The sequence below is a fragment of the Rhododendron vialii genome, chromosome 1a (assembly GCF_030253575.1).
Source record: "Rhododendron vialii isolate Sample 1 chromosome 1a, ASM3025357v1".
Taxonomy (NCBI): domain Eukaryota; kingdom Viridiplantae; phylum Streptophyta; class Magnoliopsida; order Ericales; family Ericaceae; genus Rhododendron; species Rhododendron vialii.
Window position 1 is genome coordinate 6,538,941 of NC_080557.1, and position 20,738 is coordinate 6,559,678.

General features: G+C 38.3%; 2 protein-coding genes across 6 annotated transcripts; both read left to right on the plus strand.

The window, feature by feature from the left end:
* Positions 1–2,498: 2,498 nt before the first annotated feature.
* On the plus strand, positions 2,499–9,200 carry LOC131299912 (translocase of chloroplast 90, chloroplastic). 3 transcript variants are annotated; one of them, XM_058325497.1, is made up of 4 exons: positions 2,499–2,621; positions 4,329–4,539; positions 4,870–5,001; positions 6,400–9,200. In XM_058325497.1, the coding sequence occupies exons 3-4, from the start codon at positions 4,875–4,877 to the stop codon at positions 8,622–8,624; spliced, it is 2,352 nt and encodes a 783-aa protein (XP_058181480.1). In that variant the 5' UTR covers positions 2,499–2,621; positions 4,329–4,539; positions 4,870–4,874; the 3' UTR covers positions 8,625–9,200. The 3 variants fall into 3 exon arrangements, with proteins under 3 accessions (XP_058181480.1, XP_058181487.1, XP_058181471.1); XM_058325504.1 differs by lacking the exon at positions 4,329–4,539 and having other exon boundaries at positions 2,514–2,621; XM_058325488.1 differs by lacking the exon at positions 2,499–2,621 and having other exon boundaries at positions 2,628–4,539.
* Positions 9,201–10,780: 1,580 nt separating this feature from the next.
* On the plus strand, positions 10,781–20,032 carry LOC131299931 (bifunctional purple acid phosphatase 26). Of its 3 annotated transcripts, none has more exons than XM_058325514.1 (10): positions 10,781–10,940; positions 12,021–12,246; positions 13,204–13,404; positions 14,014–14,125; positions 14,277–14,503; positions 15,887–16,025; positions 17,881–18,101; positions 18,752–18,873; positions 18,983–19,144; positions 19,612–20,032. In XM_058325514.1, exons 2-10 carry the CDS (start codon positions 12,055–12,057, stop codon positions 19,691–19,693), a joined length of 1,458 nt encoding a protein of 485 aa, XP_058181497.1. In that variant the 5' UTR covers positions 10,781–10,940; positions 12,021–12,054; the 3' UTR covers positions 19,694–20,032. The 3 variants fall into 3 exon arrangements, with proteins under 3 accessions (XP_058181497.1, XP_058181514.1, XP_058181507.1); XM_058325524.1 differs by lacking the exon at positions 10,781–10,940 and adding an exon at positions 10,971–11,087; XM_058325531.1 differs by lacking the exon at positions 19,612–20,032 and having other exon boundaries at positions 18,983–19,148.
* The last annotated feature ends 706 nt before the right edge of the window (positions 20,033–20,738 follow it).

Sequence of the window (20,738 nt, forward strand, 5' to 3'; positions counted from 1 at the left end):
GCTGATTTACTCATTTTCGCGCCATTTAAGCGACTTTGGTTGCCTGTCTTTAGTGTTGAACGGAGTAAATTCTTGTTCACTTTACCCCAAAACAGAGTTTTTAAAGAAACTATTGCTCTTACCTGGGTATTTTGTCAATCTAGTCGAATATGATCATCATTTAGTATTTGCATGATTCGTTTGTCTGCTAGCATTGACTTCTGTCGAAGATAGTTAATACGACTAGAAACACTGAAACAGAGCTGTAGGGACTTTTTGTTGTGGATACTTGGGGTTCGAGCCAGCTTGACCCGTAGAGACGTTTTTAAGGATACTGAATACATATCACCCGGGTATTACCCAATCCAATCCATAATCATGTTTTGTATTTTGTGTTCGCGATGGGCTTGTGTGCTATTGTAAGTTTTGTTTCTTGAAGAATAGCCGACTTTTATAATGCGAATCTGCATAGATAGCTAATCGTAGTTGCTTTAGCCATCGGACTATGGTTCTGCTACAATTCTAATCAGCTTATGTTGTAATTTCGTCTCAGTGCTTTTGGGTGGCTTCATTGTTGTGGTTAGTTGTTACCGCTGACCTTTTGATCTTGTTAGACAATTCCTGATTTGCATTTGGCATAGAAGTAATGCGTGGAAATTGACTTGATTAGTGCATGTTCATGAGCTCTTACTGGAGGAAGCACTGGTAACATTGAGAATTGCATTGCTGTGGAGAAATCATTGATAACTGATGAAGTTGACTGGTTTTCGTTTCTGTTATTCAACAATTAGCCAAACACTGTAGTACTCGGTGCACAAGTACCCGTTTGATTGCTCCGTGCACCAGTACAGTTTGATTGACCGAATTAGACTTTGGGTTGGATTACCATCTCTGCGTACGTCCCACATATCTGGCTTTTGAATGCAATAGTAGGGGGAAAAAAATTATATTTTGGGAAATGCTTGGTACGCAGATGCCTGGACACGGATCCGGGTACTAAGCCATCCGATGCATGTAGGTATCCTACTTCGCCTTTCTGGTCTTGGTGCATCTGATACTCTTGGCAATGGAAGGCACACAAATACTATGAATTTGTTAAGCGCGAATGTGCAAGATTGAAATCTTATAGCGGACCATTCAGATTTCAGTTGGAATCAGCTAGCCAACTGGATTTAGTTTGGGGACATGAAACTTAGACAGATGTTTAAGACATTCTCTATTTCTCTGGCTTTCCCAGGTGATAAATACTTAAAAATTTCCGGTTCTACTAGTTTGAAAAAGTTAGTAGCTAGGCAAATCTGTTTTTTTTTTTTTGTTCTTTTTTCTTTGAAGCCCAGCAACTCAAAGCAAATCATCCATAAAAGATGGTGATTTTGTTCACTCTCCTTATTAGTGGGTGGATTTTACTTCATTTTTGTGATTGTGTAAAATATTAGGCTTTGTGGCTATGCCCCCAAAATGTTCATCTTAGGTTAAAAAACGTAAATGTGAAGAACTGAAGACATATTTTTTGGGTTCGTTATGTGTTCGGCTTGATAACTACTTTATAACAAGTTTATATACCACGTTTTAACTAGACTGTCTATTGTCTGCATGGTTCCATTTATAATCTAACTTATTTGCTTAAAAAAACTAATGAAGGATGTTTGTGGAGTGTCAATTATGAATAATCACTTATTTGGTTTATCAAGCTCCAATTTGAAGCTTTTTGGCTCACTTTAAGTTATTAAAACATGAATGGACAAAATAATCCTAAAGTGAATAAGTTATTTTTACTCAAGTTTTAAGAACAATCTGGACATTTCGTTTATAAAAAACTACTCTTTGACAGCTTATTCAAGCAAACAAGTTAAACTTTTTTTACAACTTATAAAAAGCTATAACAAACACTTTTATAACTTATTTTAATTTGTTTAAGCGAATAATCTTAAAAAATTATAATCTAAAAAGCTAACTATAAGTGCTAGAACGAGCATAACTATTTTGGATTAAAGAAGAATGTTTGTTACGTTGCCTTAAAGGGGGGATTAATCCTTTGAAAAGATGGACTTTTGACGGACCCATTTTAATGTTTTTTCCCCATGGAAGATTATGAATCATGATCCCTCGATCCAACTTGGTTAACAATAAAGAGTTTAAATATTTGCTCTATTAATAATGAAATTCAAATTAACAAATATGCAACATAAGTCCCCCACGGCAAATCCATTATCCATGATTTACCCAAAAAACAAAGAAGTCATGTTGAGAGAAAAGACACAAAAAAAAAAGAAAAGAAAAGTCATGTGGCTTTGAATTTGAAAAAAGGTAATACCTCAGTCTCGTAATATTTGTCTGGTCCGCAAAATAAAAATGTAAAAATAATATAATTTTTGTAAGAAAAATTTCAATTTTTTTTAACAATTCACTACATATCGATAAGTTCTTTAAATTTATGAAAAAAAATTAAATTTTTTCTTGAAAGAAATGCATTATTTTTGAGTTATCGTTTTGTGAACCGGACAAACATTTTAAAACGGAGGGACAATTAACGGTAGTAAACTGTGACAAGGATCAAATTCTAGGGGTTTTCTTTGTAATCGTCGCCACATATTATCCAATTTCTACGCGATAGCGATCAGAACCACCCCAGAATTGAGCAGGTACCCTTCTCTCTCTCTCTCGTCGTCTGTATCTCTATTTGTTGTATATTATGCTTAATTCAGATGCTTAAACATGGTATTTTTTGCCCCGGAGCAGTCGCTTTCTCGGGTTCTACTCAGGGCCGGCGCTGCTAATAGAGAATTGACTGTTTCTGTATGCTTTTTGATTCTAGCATTCAAATTAAGGGTTTTTGTGTTTGTGTTAATTTTCCACTAGCTCTTAGAGATGTTGTTTGTGGTACTTAAGGGAGTGAAATGATTTATGGTGGAAAAAAAGAAGTTTAAAGGGTCTGTAGTTTGACAAAACATAGATAGGAACTCATTGAGGGAATGCTAATACCTGGTGACGGGTATTCGAAGTGGTACGTTTCTCCGTTCTGCCGACAATTACAACCATGTAGATGCCATTTCGCTTAAACTTAGTTATGAAGTGGTTTGGGAACCTACAAGGATACGTCTTTCTTTCGCGGGAGGCTACCGGGACTTAAAAGCATACACCTCCCCCTCTGGAGAGGCTTAGGGTGAACCCATTATTTGGCGCCCTCTGTTTGGCCCACTACAATAGCCCCTCAAGTTCTTAAGTCCAATCGGCAAAACCGAATGAGGGGACTCTTCTTTGCCCAAGTTTCCTGGGAATCATAGCTTTATCAATATGAACGACAACACAGATGGCTAAGGAGAGTTAACATGGACCGTTTTGTTTGATAGATACGTACTCCTCTCAATGCTCTAACACCCTTATTGGATATTGACTGAATTGTCTCACAATGTTTTGAACCTAGCTCCATGGCCCATGGGAAATTGTTACTGTGTGGAGCCTCAAATGCAAAACTCTACTGGCATATTGGTTTGGAAATTACCAGATTCTAAGCGTTTTGATGTGCTGGTTCATATTGTGCCTGTTGTCTTTTCTTGTACTATACTACTATTAACAAACTGATCCGTTGGACATACATTGGAGTTGGCTTTGCAGTTTAGGTTGCTTTAGTGAGACTGATACACAGAAACATGGCCTTAGGATGACACTCTTTTGTGGCAAGTGTGTAAAGTTTACTCACATACCTTAGGTACGGAAGTATTGAGTAGAGCAATGAAAGAATAGGTGAGACTAATGGCATGAAACTGCTGGAATGGCTCTCGTTTACTATTCTTTTGACGCAAAGATTTGCAAATTGTAAAAGACTGGTTTTGATACACGATTCAGTGTTTATACTTGTTAAGAGTCTTAAGACGAGGTTGTGGAGATATCGGCTTTTAAGGAAGGGATAGTGACTAATTATAGTCAAGTCTGCTAATCAAATGATCTGAATTACGGTATTAGTGAAGAATGGTAGGAAAACGAGGGGGTTCGCCTTGTGTTTGAGCCCTTATACTCTAGCTCACAGGGTCAGGCATTCAATCCCCAGTCTCCACTTCCTCCGCTCCCCCTCCCCCCTAGGCTAGGCTAGAGTAGGTATTTCCAATGTCAGAAAATGAAAAGGATGGTCACTCTTAGGAATGTAGATTGTTCACGAGGAAGAAGGAGTGATGTGATATTTCTGAAACAGAAGAGTGAGATGATCCTGGTTTTGAGCTATTGCAGTGCTGAAGAGTTTAAAAGTTCATTTGAGAAATGAATGACAGGTGCTAACTTTGTGTGACCAACCCCAAATTGCTGGGATTCAATCTAACAACATATATGGCTTTTATTTATTTATTGTTGAACAGGTTTCTTCAAGATTTTCTCTATTAGGCTTGGACATGTCAAGATTGTCTAGGGATCACTATTGGAAAGCGTCAAAAAGTCAAATTGTTTAGCTGGTCGGGGCTTTGGAACTCGGGGCTTTGAAGTTCCATAATCAGTTCCAGAATGTTTTTGGAGTTTTGAAACGTGGGAAAGAAGAAATCAAGGAAAGAGAAATAGGAGCTTGATGATTAGGTAAGCAAACAAGAAGTTCTGGTATTTGGTCTTAAAAAACAAAAGAGAAGCTCTTTGGTTTGGCAGTTCTTTATGTTGGTTTAACACTTAGACTGATAATTTGTGCTGAATTTGTTTATAGACCGGTGACATGATGCTTTTTGTAAGTGACCTACATTAGTGATTTGAGTTATAAATCGGTCATATGTCTGTATGGTGTTCCGTGAAGGTGTTAATGCACTCGATCTCATTTTACTCCTATTTTGTCTTATTTTCTGTCCAAAGAAGAGTGGGGTGGGGTGGGCTGTTGCTTGGGAGAAATAGATCATGATATAATTTCTTGTTTCTCAGAAAGCATGATGGGTGTTAAGGACTGGGTTTTGTCTCAGTTGGTGTCCAAGTCAGTGGTCTCATCAAGCCAATTGTCAGCTGGTGATAGGTTTTCCAATGATGAATCTCTGAATGAGGAGTTTAGTAACCAAGGTATCACCTTTTCTCCTCTTGATCGTACGATATTACAGAACACCACGTTCTTATGTCCGAGAAATGCACCTATTAGGGAACGAATTTGATTGTTTAGTAGTCTAAAACTTTTATGTCTCTGCGTTTGTGCGTGCACTAGTATATAATTTGTTTCTAAAAGATCCTTTCTACTCTTGCCCTCTTTATGAACTTCACTTATCACAAAAATACAAACAAACAAAAGAACAGAAGAAAAATTGTTTGTGACTTGCGCATAAGTATATATGTAACTATGTAAGTGCTTAGTGTCATAGTATGTACTTGTTCCTGAGTATGCATTTCATATGAATGGAACTAAAGTCATTTTTTGTGCCTCATTTGCATATTGTTTTAGCTAGTACAATTGGAGCTTTTGTGATTTTATTTATTTTCAATGGTTGAATTTCCATGGCCATGGGATTCTGGGAATTAAAATTGAACATGGAAGATATTTGGCTGCACTAGATTAACTTTTGAGGGTTTCATTGCAATGTGCATAATGCCTTAAAGCATCTAGTACAAAATTTGTAATAGACGAAACAGGTAATTACTAGTTTACTACCACCATATGCTCTGGCCATAAATATGCGATAGCTAAAAGGGTAAGGTTGTATGAACCCATGTTTTTCGGAAAATTTCATCATAGAAGATGTGACCTTTTGTGGTCTGTTCATTTCAAACTGGAAGTTCATGATTTATAAAATGTCACTGCCACTGTGACTGCCACATTTTTTTTGAATAGGTTTACCATGTAGAAATTCCTTTTGGTAATCATTTTTGTAGTTAAACAGTGTCGCTCTTGTACTGAGATAGTGAGATTGCTAAAGGTGGCCTTAAGGCTTCAACAATTGAAGTCATGCAATCCTTCCATCTCAGTGTAGTAGTTCATTTTCACTACTCCAGACATCTTAAAAGAACCTTCTATAATTTTTAATTTACTGTTTTTTAGAAAATTTTGTATACGTTGACGGCAAGAACTAATAGAGATCGCCAAGAGGCCTTTGGCCCAAGGGCATGAGGAGTGCACTTCGGTGCTAGGAGAAAGGAGATCAGGAGTTCAACTCCTCTTTCAAGGTGCTAATCTAACTATTCCAATAATACTGACTTTCGCGGATAATAAAAAAAGGAACTAATTGAGATCTTTTGATTGGTGAAAAGAATCTTGAATTTTTCTGCACCAAAGTATGTTGTTTGTTGACTCGATTCAGCACGACCATCAAAAAGGACAATTAAACTGGGACAGAATGTATATTATCTTGTGGGTTGAACATTTCTAAAATCCAATATTTGTGTAGTTTGTCCAACAAGAACTTAGTTGTTTTTATCCTGCCCATCTTATTTACAAGTTTAACTCACTGTACCAATTGGTGTGGGTTCCAGTTGCTGCTGACACATCTCACTCGCCCATTAGTAACCAAGAAAATCAGAACGATGACCCCTTGCAGCAAGTTGTGGTGGAAAATTCTTGTCAATCTCATTCTGGAACTGATGAGAAGAAGTTGGATCCCTTGGCAAAAATCGAGCGGCTCCAAATAAATTTCTTGCGACTTGTCCAACGTCTTAGGCAGTCACAAGACAATCTTGTTGTCTCAAAGGTCTTATATCGAATGCATCTTGCTTCTTTGATACGAGCAGGAGAATCAGATCTGAAAAGAACCAATCTCAGAAGCAATAGAGCCAGAAAAATAGCAGCAGAACAAGAGGCATCTGGACTGCCTGAGTTGGATTTCTCATTCAGAGTACTGGTCTTGGGAAAAACAGGTGTTGGCAAAAGCGCAACCATAAACTCTATATTCAATCAATTCAAGGCCGTCACCAATGCATTTCAACCAGCCACCGACCGTATCCAAGAGATTGGGGGAACGGTCAATGGTATTAAAATATCGTTCATCGATACGCCAGGTCTGTTGCCTTATTCTACAAGTAGTGTCGGAAGAAATAGGAAGATTTTGAGCTCCGTAAAGAGGTTCATTAGAAAATCCCCACCTGACGTTGTGTTATATTTCGAACGGCTTGACCTGATGAATGTTGGTTATAGTGTTTTTCCCCTTATGAAGCTAATTACCGAAGTATTTGGTTCTGGAATTTGGTTCAACACCATTCTTGTCATGACGCATTCTTTCTCAGCTCTTCCTGATGGGCCAAATGGGTATCCCCTCAGCTATGAATCTTATGTGACCCAATGCACAGATTTGATGCAGCACCATATTCACCAAGCAGTTTCGGATTCAAAACTTGAAAACCCTGTACTTTTTGTAGAGAATCATCCTCATTGTAAAACAGATATTACAGGTGAGAAAATTCTTCCAAATGGACAGGTTTGGAAAAGTCAGTTCTTGTTGCTATGTGTATGCACAAAAGTTTTGGGTGATGTTAATACTATCTTGCAATTAAGAGATGGTATTGAACTGGGCCCCTCTAATACTACACGTCTGCCCTCTCTACCGCACCTCCTCTCATCTTTCCTACGCCACCGCACTGTTGTGGGCCCAAGTGGAGCGGACGCTGAAGCTGACGTGATCTTATCTTCAGACATGGAGGGAGAAGATGAATACGACCAATTACCTCCTATTCGAATTCTGACAAAAACTGAGTTTGAGAAATTGACTAAATTGCAGCAAAAGGACTATCTTGATGAGCTGGATTACCGGGAGACCCTTTATATGAAAAAGCAGTTGAAAGAAGAGGCTCATAGGCGGGGAGAGGAAAAAATGCGCAAGGACGGGACTTTGGGTAGTGATGGTAGTTCTGATAATCAAGAGCCTCCAGAGGCTGTTCAGTTGCCAGATATGGCGGTACCACCAAGTTTTGACTCAGATTGCCCTGTACATAGATATCGTTGCCTTTTAACAGGGGAGCAGTGGCTCGCGAGACCCGTTCTTGATCCGCACGGGTGGGACCATGATGTGGGGTTTGACGGAATAAACCTAGAAATAGTGACAGAACTAAAGCACAATGTAGTTGCTTCTGTCACAGGGCAATTGAGCAAGGACAAGCAAGATTTCAGTATCCAGTCCGAATGTACCGCAGTTTATGTGGACCCTAGGGGACCCACTTATACCGTCGGTCTTGACATTCAATCTGCCACTAAAAATATGATCTATACGGTTCACAGCAATGCAAAGGTGAGGCACTTTAAGCATAATGTTACTGAATGTGGGGTTTGTGTGACATCTTTCGGGGAGAAGAATTATATTGGTGCCAAAATTGAAGACAGTGTTTCAGTTGGGAAGAGACTGAAGTTTTCGATGAATGCTGGTTGCATGGGGATTTTTCAACAAGCGGCTTATGGGGGGAGTTTGGAAGCTACTTTAAGGGGCAGGGACTACCCTGTGAGAAATGAAAGTTTGAGTATGACATTGACAATCCTCTCATTTAATAAAGAGACGGTAGTGGGTGGAAGTTTTCAGACCGACTTCAGACTAAGTCGAGGAACTGGAATGTCAGTTAGTGGAAATTTGAACAGCCGGAAAATGGGTCAGGTTTGTGTAAAGACTAGTAGCTCTGATCATGTTGAAATAGCTCTTATTGCAGTTATCTCGATTTTCAGAGCATTGTTAAGGAGAAGAGCTACTAATCACATGGAAACTTTGGAGACGGGATAAATCCAGTGTGATCCTTAGGTGCTAGTTTCTTGTTCAGTAGTAAGGTTAAGTTCCATTGCAGTGCTTTATTTATCAGCAACCTTTATAGGAGTAATTTCTCTGCTGCCAAGTAAAGAAAGGATACGGGGAACTTATCAGAGAAAGGAAAACTGGGTACTGGCTACTCGGGTGTTTGAAAGATTCAATATTTGTTACGCCGTCTCATAGTTACTGAGATGATAATTGTATACTACGCCGTGGGAGGAATATCTTTTGTGATTCCTGTAGCTGTTAGCGATGAAAGGTGAATGAAGTTTCTTCATGCTGGAAAAATGCTGCCAGAACTTCATTTTTGTGCGATGAACCATTGTAGTATTTCTTTTCGTTATGTATCAACTTATTCGACTTTGATTTTTTGCTTGGCACAGGCATGAAAGTCGAACTTATGTATCTAAAATTTTGTTGTGTTAGAACTTAGAAGTGCTGTCATCTGATCGATTCTGGGCACGGTTATGAGTTGGGCTCCGTCGTGATGTAGGAAATGACAATCTCCAAACAATAATAAGTAAAACCATTGTACACGTGTTGAACTTTCAATTTTTGGTTTATTTCCATTCTTGGCATTTCTGTTGTCTTGATTTCATTGCTACTCTGGTCAAAGGAACTCTTGTGTAACATTTGGGCAAGGAAAATCATGAAGTTATGGTGTCTCCAGCCTGTTTTAATTTCTTGGATGTTCTTCCTGCAAGACAAGTCATAATTTTACTATCCTCTCGATGTGGGATCATCCGTGGACGACCTGAAGTGGATTATGCTTGCCCGTCGATACCCCATTGATATGGGTGGTTGGTACCAATAGCAGAAGTAATAAAATAATTCATATGGGTGCTGAAAGTGAAATAATAATTGAAGCATCAAAACATAAAGACGACAGAACCCGTTACAGATCCTGAGCTTTCCTACGTTGGAATATGAGCTTGCCTTTCCCAAAGCAACGAGATGAACTGGTCACCATTAGCAACAGAAAAGGACTGGTCACCACTCTCACCAATGCCAACATGCCCCGAACGGTTTTCATGTGCTAAGTTTCATGTATTGTACTACTCCTTTTTCAGATCACATAATTGCTCCAACTTATATCAAATCAAAAAGTCTAGGTGTACAATAATTCAAACATAATACCAAAACACGCAAATAAGATTATTATGTATGTAGCATAATTGATACCAAAAAGACGGCCAATTATGGGTACTCCTCTAGTACCATGTGGTATTTTCATATGATACTCCACGAAAATAAGATACCGTTGCTATACAATGTATGTCATTTTTTGTTTTTCAATCATCCAACAAAAATGAATAATAATGTCTCTGTCACATAATATATCGCTACGTAAAAGGTTTTTCCTACCATGTAGGCACTACCACGTGGTATTCCGAAAATAATTATACACAAAAGTGAATAATAATATCTTTATAAGCGTAGAAAGAAAGCAAGGGTACGATAGAGAGAGAGAGAGTCTGGGGTGGGTTCCTCCTCATCCCCTCCGTCGCAGCCACCCCTGCGCCCACCCTCTTCCTTCCTCCTCTCCTCTCAATCCTTCATTTCCTGCTTCTCTCCTCTCTTTCTCTCTTCTCGTTGGGCCCATAGTTGTGAGGTGGTTGAAACTCTCTCCTTTAGGAGTTGAGATTTCCCACTCTCCCCTCCATTTTTTGACTCAAGAGCCATGTTTGGGATTCTAGATCTGGATTTCTTGAAATCAGTGTACGAAGACGGCGTCTACAACGGCTTTTGCCTTCAGTATACAGCAGGATGAGTTCAAGTTGGTGCAACGGGTCATCCAGGAGGGCTTCCTCTATTTTCATACCTGGCCTCTCAATTTCGGCCTCTCCAACCCCTTTTCACGAGTGTGTTTGACAGGTCTGGTGTTGACGTCGTGGTTCTATGCGGTTTTTTTTTTGGTTTGTTGTATTTTATTTTATTTTATTTTGTTAGTTTTTGTATTTTGGAACCGGTAGTGTCCCCTCTTATTGTACGGTGTTTTGCTTATAAATAAATTGAGTTTACTTTCTGGTAAAAAAAAAAATAGCTTTGTAAAAAGTTAGACTTATCATGTAGTCACCACCACGTGGTACTCTTGGAACGCTGAATAATTGCTCCAAATTATTGTGACACGACAAAACGCTAGCCTACGCTTCCCTGGATGTTACCGGCTAACCCACGCCTCTCCCCTCTCACACCTTTTTCTTAAATTGTGGATCAATAATGAGTAACTGCCAAGGCCACCCCTCTCCGGTCCCCTCTCTCTCTCTCTCTCCTCCACCAAATGATTTGAAGGTAATTTCTCTCTCTACACTCCTCTGCCTAATTCTCAATTTCTTGCTGCGCGTGGCTGTAAAATTGTGAATGAAATGAGCGATTATTCAGAAAACGAGTTGCAATTTCACTCGCTCTCATCACCGATTGATGCCTGGAATTTGATAAGTTTGTAAAATACTAGCTTTCTTCTGCTGTATTTGGTGTCTTCTGATCGTGTTTGTGCTTCATATTACAATTTCATTGGTTATGTGAAGATCGGCACATGTTTCTGGAACGAGACGTGGTTCTAGATCAAAGTGCATAGTCGATGGATTGTTATATTAATTCGTACACATGTCGAGGGCGCTTAAGCTGCCTCAGACACCTGAGTTATAAAAGTACAAATCATACACATGTCTACGCGAATGTGTAAGCTGGGTCACCTGAGTTGGTAAATAAAACCATACACGTCTACGCTAATGTGTATACTCCCTCCGCCCCCGAAGTTAGTTCACCAAGAAAAGACGTGCAATTTTGAGAGAAAAGAAAAAATGTAAATTCTGTGCATAATTTCTTAAATGTTTTTGCGCCAAATTTAAGATCTTAATTAGTTCTTAAAATTGGAGTGAATAAATTTGAAAAATTATGCACGGTAGTACTTTATATTTTTATCCAAAGATTGCACCTCTTTTCGCAATGGACTTTGCGGGAAGGAGGAAGTTTTTATGTATATTTGATCGAAGGAGGGAATATAGAAGTGTACATGTGTCCGTCTGTGTATGTGCGGGCAGCACCCACATCTCTTGTTGTGATGTAATTTGATGTTAGTTCTAGGCCGCTAGGTACTCTTTAAGTTACATTTTCTGTAGAAAGGGAGATGGTATTCCCTTAGACTCTAAACCTTCTTGTTTGGGTGCCCAAACTTGTAATCATCCAACAATCAAATGATATTGATTCAATTTAAAGTTATTGAGTTTTAGATATGAGCTAAGTGGGGAGTTCGTGTATTAAATGGGTTTTGGGGTACGAGTTGAGAAAAAATCCGATGTAAGCTTGAGAAGTTGCGTTCAGAATTTTGTGGTTTTTCCCTGACTTACATTATTTTCTGTGCATATGCAGCATTTACATCGCTCTGCCCAGTTAATTAACAATCATGTGGAAGGATAAGGGAATGGGGTTTACGTTGCTTCATCTCCAACTTGTATCATTTGTTTTCTTGAGATTTGTCAACAGTGGTAGTGCTGGAGTGACAAGTGCTTTTGTTCGTACAGAGTGGCCATCTACTGACATTCCTCTCGATAATGAAGCATTTGCAGTTCCTAAAGGTTATAACTCGCCACAACAAGTAAGCCTTCATATTACCAAATTGGTGAAGTTATTGAAGGCCTTATTATAGGAGCCATGCTAGAAAAGATGTTTTTGATTTGGCTATGCTTTTTTACGCGGCTACTTCACCATGTGGAATAATAATCAATAATTTGATTTCGAAAACCAGAGGATCATTCCTTTACATAATTCTCAACCCTGTCTTTTTCATTCCTTGGTCACGAGATATGCAACAAGACGTTTCATGTGTGATAAATTTTCTCCCCCTTGTTTCGATGATAAGTAACTCTTTTTGTGTCATGCCTAGTGCTTTACCTAAGGGAGGGTGTTGGTAGTAGGTTGACAGCTTACATAAAACTCCTTGTCACACACTATGGTTTGGGTAGAATCCATGTAGCCAACGTCAAATTTGTGCAACTAATGCTTCTACAGTTGAGTTGTTTTTATGAGTAACATTTCACATGGAATTTTTGGAATTTTTTAAAACCTGCCTTTTAGGTGCCCGTAAAAGGTGAATTGAAAAAAATAAATGTTCATAAAGACATTATAAACTTACCCCAGGCCGAAGGGTTATTATTAATTAACTAAAAGGAGTTTCAACTTTCAAGTAATATTATTTTCCGAGGAATTCTGTAAGGAAACATTTTACTTGTGAAGAAGGGAGATTGGGTGAAAGTTGAGTTCTGGACATACTCAAATACCTTGCTCTTGAGCTATGTTTTGGTAGCTTAAGGTTACCATTCGGAAATGTAGGGTTTCAGAGGGCTCTGAGAGCTTTAAATGACTCGGACAGTTGCGCACTGCCAGAGCACTGCCATATGTTTTCTTGACATGACGCTATGTGTTGTCAGCAATAGACTGCCTTGCATTTTAATATATGTACGAGTTTATTGTGTTAGTTTCAGTTACAATGCAGAGACTCAATATCATACTATTGTTATTTTGTTTCTAACTACTTAAAAATATTCTGTCGTAGGTACACATCACTCAAGGTGACTACGATGGAAAGGCTGTTTTAATCACATGGGTGACGGCTGAAGCACCAGGGTCCAACACAGTACATTATGGAAAATCAGATAGCAACTATGAATTTACTGCGGAGGGGACAGTGACAAACTACACTTTCTACAACTATATGTCTGGTTTCATTCATCACATTCTCGTTGATGGCCTTGAGGTGATTGCATATTGAACCTGTAACAACATGGCTGTCCAATATTATTTGCAATTCCTAGATGCGCGTTGCAAAGAAGAACAAAAGATGATACAGATAAATAGCTTACTTGCGGGGGTGTACACAGACTACAACATGCTTGTGATTTTCAAATACAGAGACCTTCGCACTCGTCATTTGTCAAATATTCCCGTTCTATAGTTTGTTTTGACTATGAATGAAAGTAATCTGTATGCTGGAGTATACAAGTGTGAAGGCTTTTTGTATCATGTCAAACTCTTGTGTAATCCATCAGTGATGAGCTCAGCTCATTTTACCGACATACAAACATTTCAATAAGTTCTTCTCATTAAAGTTAGTCATAGGTTCATTCCCTGGATGGCGGGGTTGGAAAATAAGTGCTTCGAAGTTGATATCATCCTCAATGGAAGCATCAAAAGCTGCTGTTTGGATGATGGTCATATATGAGAAATATTAGTTTCCTTGTGGGGTACATGTGAAGTCATATCAAGTTGATCTTCTTCCGTTATGATATTGAATTGTGGCCCAATGGATTTTCTTGCTTTGTGTTTCCAAATCTGTCCAAGCGATTGAATGTTTTCTTGCTTTCAGTATGACACCAAGTACTTTTACAATATCGGAGATGGTAAATCTGCTCGAGAGTTCTGGTTTCAAACACCACCAGAGATTGGTCCGGATGCTCCTTACACATTTGGTATTATTGGTCAGTAGTTTCTTTTCTTCATCTGTTTATATGAAACACAACCTTAAATTGTTTTACAGTTGCGACCCACGGGCTTTAACAACTGATTTGTAGACCAAGAGTTGCGTAGATATAAAGACATGTTAGCGTATTTTTCTTGTTGTATGTGTAGGTGATTTGGGTCAAACATATAATTCTCTTTCCACTGTTGAGCATTACATGCGGAGTGAAGGGCAAACAGTTTTATTTGTTGGAGATCTTTCATATGCTGACAGATACAACTATAATGATGTTGGTGTCCGTTGGGATACTTGGGGTCGTTTTGTCGAACGTAGTACAGCCTATCAGCCTTGGATTTGGTCAGCTGGGAATCACGAAATAGAGTACATGCCATATATGGTAATCTACTGTAATTATGGTGTTTATTCAGAACAGTGTTCATTGTTTCGGAGACTCATTCCTGATGCAGAATTCTTTTAACTACGAAATCTAGAACATACTAGTTTACCTATGTATCTGAAGCATGAACCCTGGATGTAGCACGAATTTATATGCTGTACCAGTTACCTCTTTCCTTGAAACTATGAACTTCTGGTATATATTCCTGAACAATTTGTTGTGTCTTTATAATGATCCTGACCCGCGTTGCTTTGTTGAGTCCCACCTCCGAACCCTGCATGAGGTATCTTGGTAAGTAGGAGAAGCAAACCAAAATGAATCCTTTTGGCTACACAAGTTTTGGTTAGTTTCCAGTGTCTTAAATTAGCAGAACCTATACAATTATAACTTCCTCCATGTTTATATGAAGTAATCTTGTCATACGTAGCTTTTATCATTGAATCATTCATCATCTGGTTGCAAGGTGTAAATGGTGGAATTGTCTTCCAGTCTTTGTAAAATTGACGTCATTCCTTCCTTGTTTTGCATATTGATTTCATTTTATGTGCTACTTTCCTTGTACAAGGTTTTGTCAAACCCCCTACATCCCCTAGACTTGCTAGCAAAACCATTGAATAAGCTGGTATCTATGGAATGTTCACCTTTAAATTGATTTAGGAGGGATTTTAGGGACTGGAATTACTTGAGATCATTGGATAAGTAACGACAGGCCAATCACTATCATTGCCAAACACAACTCTGTATTTGATCCCGCAATCCCGAATTCATGGCTCCGCCCCAAAATAGTCGTGCCAATTGCAGACCAAGAGTAGTTTTTCGAGAATTGTAGGCAAGAATGGCATGGAACTGTCCTTTAAATGTTAGTTGTGTTTATCAAATTGCAAGTCGTCTTCTTTTTATTTATCTTATTTTGGATAGGACAATTGCAAGCCTTCACCTCTTCATTGTTCGTCTGATTTGAGGTTTTCTTTCGACTCTTATTTATCATCCTAGTTGTGGTATTTCAATTCTTAGCACATGCTGAGATGCTGGAAATCATACATGACTTTGCTGAAATGGAAATAACAGTTGAATTAATGACAAGAACCATGAAACAGTGCTTACTAATTCCTTTTTGCTTGGTAATTTATCCTACAATTATGGTATCATTATTTTGATTGCCGCAATCATACTTGTGTTTATTTTCAATATGTTTGTTCGTCACAATCATGAAGTCCAATTAAACATTTTCCTTTTTTAATTGACTAATACTGTAATTTTTTTTTTTGATAAGTGACTAATAGTGTAATTTATAATTGATTAAACATTTTCCTTTTTTACTTGACTAATACTGTAATTATTTTTTTTGATAACTGACTAATAGTGTAATTTATAATTGATTAGGGGGAAACTGTTCCTTTCAAATCGTATCTCCACAGATACAAAACACCATTTGCAGCCTCGAAAAGCACTAATCCACTCTGGTATGCTATCAGACGTGCATCTGCCCATATCATTGTGTTATCCAGCTATTCTCCTTTTGGTAACTCTCGATTCCCCTTTTTTACCGGTCTTTATTTTTGAAGCAGACACTGTCTCTGTGTGTGTATATCTTTATGCCTATATCTATGCTTCATGGCAAGCCAACATATGTCACAATTGCTTTTTCTGTCCCTTTTCTCTGCTAAGGGTATCTCCAATGACATAACCAAAATTTGATAATGAAAACTTGCCACCTCATCTTTTGGTTATTCATTTAAGGGGTTGCTAAGATTAACATTTTGAAGTCCCACAATGGTTCATAATAAAATAAAATAAAACCATTTTTAGTGGAGAGAGAGAGAGAGAGAGAGAGATATTTGGGAATAAATGTAAGTGGTTGGGTCCATTGATAGTGATGGGAGGAGAGAGAGAGAGAGAGAGAGAGAGAGAGAGAGAGAGGTGGTCTCTATAAAATTTTGTTATCCAAAGAAAACAGGTTGCTATTTTTGGTTATCCAAAGGCCAAAATTTGGTTATTGGTTAAGGGGTTGCTAAGTTTGATTATACCATTGTGAGCCATATTTTAGACCAACATTGCTAACTTTAGAAATCTTTTACTTTTGATTATGCCATTGTGGATACCCTAAGTATTCTGGTAGTGTTCTGTTCTAAAAAAAGGCATTCTTAAAGTGTGCTGTTCAATGGCTTCTAGGCTCAAAATTTTGGAGTCTCGCAGATTTCATTATTTGAACAAAACTGACCTTATATCCGATACCATTCCCTGTTTGTTGCACTGTCCAAAAACAAGTTAAAACTTAAAACCCACACACTCAACTCATATCTCTAACCATCCCAAAGCCAAAATACTTGACTGAAAACGCTGGGTATACTATCAATTTGGGTTTGCCCTTTCACTGCACCAATTGCTCAAAGCCTCAGATTGTCTGAAGTCACTCACCAAGTAATTTAGTTGTTAACCACAATGCCAGTAATCTCAATCCTCAGCACCCTCTGGGGCTTTCTTTGGACCCTATGAATGGATCAATTGCCGTCTTTGGTGACAGTAAAGATGATGGGGTTGGGATCAGATGTCCAGAGTTTTGATTGTTAATTCCATTGTGACAGATAGATGGGTCCACAAATTTTATACTGCCTCCATCCCGCGCTGCTCATCCCCTATGATTTTGGATTAGAAAATAAATTCCGTGCATCATTTTTTGAATATCTTTGCACGTACTTAGTGAATTAATCAATTTGGTGTAAAAAATTATGCCCGGAAGAATTTTATTTTTAGATTAAAAAACTGCACGACTTTTCATAGGGGACAAGTAAATTGGGATAGAGGGAGTATTATCTTTGGGTCTATTTTAAAGAGACGAAGAGGGAAAAAGAAGAAAGAAAGAGGACAGAGATGAAGATGTGGAGGGTTAAGAGACATGAACTGCCATGGTGGCGATGAAGGGTCCACTGGAACGTGCCTTTTTTGGGAGGTTTCAGTTTATCCGTTACTCTATATTTGTATAAGGAAGCTCACAGCACCGCTGATTCACCATGGACCCATTTCTTTGAGTCTAGCTGTAACTGGAGGGGCAGAGAGATTGCTTGGACGAGATGGGGTGGAATTATTTGTAAAAAAAATTATAGAAGAGAGAAATAATAAGGTGGGCCAGAATGGAATTAACGTTTTAAGGGCAGTTTTTGTAAAAATCTGAAATCTGTGGAACTCATAAATATGGATCGTGACAGAACAGCACCCTTTTTAAATTGTGTGGTTTTATGATTTGGAATACTTGAATATGATATGTTGACGCTTTACTTTTTTTTAAGTATTTGCTGCATGTTTCCTCTTAGAAAGAACCAAAAATAATATTTTTTGCTTCTGCATCTCGTATATGTGGCTCAATGCTGTTTTGACAGTGAAATACACTCCTCAATGGAGGTGGTTCATAGAGGAATTGAAAAGGGTTGACAGGGAGAAAACACCTTGGCTCATTGTAATTATGCATGTTCCTATCTACAACAGCAATGAAGCCCACTTTATGGAGGGTGAAAGCATGCGGTCTGTCTACGAGAGTTTGTTTGTCCATTACAAGGTTGATGTAGTCTTCGCTGGTCATGTCCATGCTTATGAAAGATCGGTATGTGCCTTATTCTGTCTTCTTGTTATTTTAAAAATGATAGTAGAAGCAAAATGAACATTTGCTATAGATGAGTAGGATAGCAGAACTTGTAGGACAGCTGAAATTGTGGATAACAGCCCAGAATTACCACTTTAAAGGAAAACTCAAATTTGAGAATCGCTTTTCATTAAATTTGAACCTATTTTGATAACTTCAACTGTCTAACTACTTCCCTTGCAAATTGAACTCTACGAAATTTTTTCTCTGTGGTGAATTGTAGGGAGAATGAAACTGATTTGGTGGTGATTTAAGATATGGAGGAAAATCATGCTTCGATTGTAGTTTTGGGAAGAAAAAAAGAATTTAAACCATGACACTTAGTTATCTTCCAGTTCTTTGTGCACACTATTAGTCTCAGAAGCTTCAGCTTTTAGGAAATGGGCCAAACATTGCATGCAAGTTTATCCATTTTTCTTTATCTTGCACGGGCTTGCTCAATGGAGGAAAAAGATTCATGTAGCGAACCCCAAGTGATTGGGACATAAGGCTCGGTTTGGTTTGCACGGGCTTGCTATGCGTTTTCCATGTGCAAATTTAACCATGAGTGCTGCAAATCTACAAATTTATTGAAGTTGAGTTCGAAATGATATTTTTCTATCTTATTCCAGTACCGAATTTCCAACGTCCACTATAATGTATCAAGTGGTGATCCTTATCCTGTACCTGACAAAGCAGCTCCTGTCTACATAACTGTTGGAGATGGAGGCAATCAAGAAGGCCTAGCTGGGAGGTTTGTTTAGTTGTATCTCATAAAAAATGTTTGCTAGTTGGGATGAGAAACAATTAACTCTTGTTTTCCACAAAATAAGAAATCATGTTTCTTTGCATTGAATTTGTAGGTTTAGAGATCCCCAGCCAGATTATTCTGCATTCCGAGAAGCCAGTTATGGACATTCTACATTAGCGATAAAGAATAGAACACATGCGATCTACCATTGGAATCGGAATGACGATGGAAAAAAGGTGGCAACTGACTCGTTCATATTATATAATCAGTACTGGTGAGTACTCTTGGCTGTCTTGCTATTTGTTGTACTGGTAATAGCAAAATTGTTTTGTGTCACTCTACCTCTTTTGTGCACAGTAGACGTTTTGAGCCCAAAAGATCCAAATCTTTTTAGACATTGGGTATGGTTTGGTTTGGTGGTTATTTGTGTGCATTGTGTATGGGCCAACAATCCACACATAAGTTTTTCCGTCTGTTTCATTTTTCCAAGAGAATGAACACCAAACATACAATGCGGTAGTAATACTTGGACACAGTAGCAGATCAGCTGCATTTTATGGACACAACCATCGGTAATCTGTATTGGAAACTCTACTTTAATGGCAAGCATACGTCTACGCAGGCAAACATAGAATCTTGCTCGGAAGCCCCTAAATTTTTGAAAATGAAAACAAAATACCCGTTTGCAATGTTGAATTTTTCTATTTGATCATTTTTAGTACATGTGTTGTGGTTGTGCAGGGGAAATAACAGGCGCAGGAGAAAACTGAAAAAGAATCATCTCCATAAAATCATTACAGAAGTACTAACGAATGGTCTGTGACTTAAACAAGCTCAGTGAGGAGGAAACAGCCGTGAATGTATGCAATGTGCATTTTTCCCAAGTTGAACCGTTGGAACTGATTGTAGCGATTGTTCTAGGAGATGAGTAATTCAAGGCATTGAACCAAAATAAACGAGTAATTCCAATGCAATGTCTTGTGTTCATGATGAGCATTCAACAATGTACTATGATGGGTACTATGATGGCATCAAAATCAGACCCATTTTTTTGTTATTTGGAAAATGATGTAGTAAACGCAAAAAAACCCAATATTACTGGATAAAATTGACACTCGTAATGCTCTGATTCGCATTGATGGAATCCGTACCCATTCTTTGAGCTGATGTTCAGGCAGTATATCAGTTTATCTGCCAAAACATTTTCCTTTTTTTCCTTTCATGAGTCCATCCACAAATGTATGGATTGGAACACAATCCAAATGTCTATAGCATGAGGAAATCCATGGAAAATTTCTTGGAGACTCCCGCTACATTTGATCTTATTCGTTCATATTTCAAAAACGAATTTGGAAATCCTGTAGGGCGCTATTTGTAGTGCATCATGTAGGGTAGATTTAGATTGCCCATCTCGGTTATCAATAGTTCAGATATGTTTGCTAACTTTGACCGGTCAAAGTTAACTCACATAACTCAACCATTGACTACCGAAATGAACGGGCCAAATCTGCCCTACAAGTTGCACTACCGGGAAGCGCCCTACAAAATCCCCAATTCCCAGCCAGGTAAGCATTTCTCTTTTGAGGTTTCTTGCTGAATACTAGTAGCAAATAACAGAGAAATAATTAGGTACCCAGATTGAAACTTAATCTGTCTTATAATTTTATACACATCAGCTCGTAAAACTCAGGTTTTTCCCAGATCAAGTTGTGTAACCGTAAAGTGAGGCGTAGTAAACCAACATCATCCAATCTCTTGACATCAGTATTATACAAAGCTCTTGTCACAATCTAGAGTGCTCACAGTTCGCATATGATAAAAATAAAATGGCAGAAATAGAGAACCAAAACCCCCCCGGGGGACCAAGG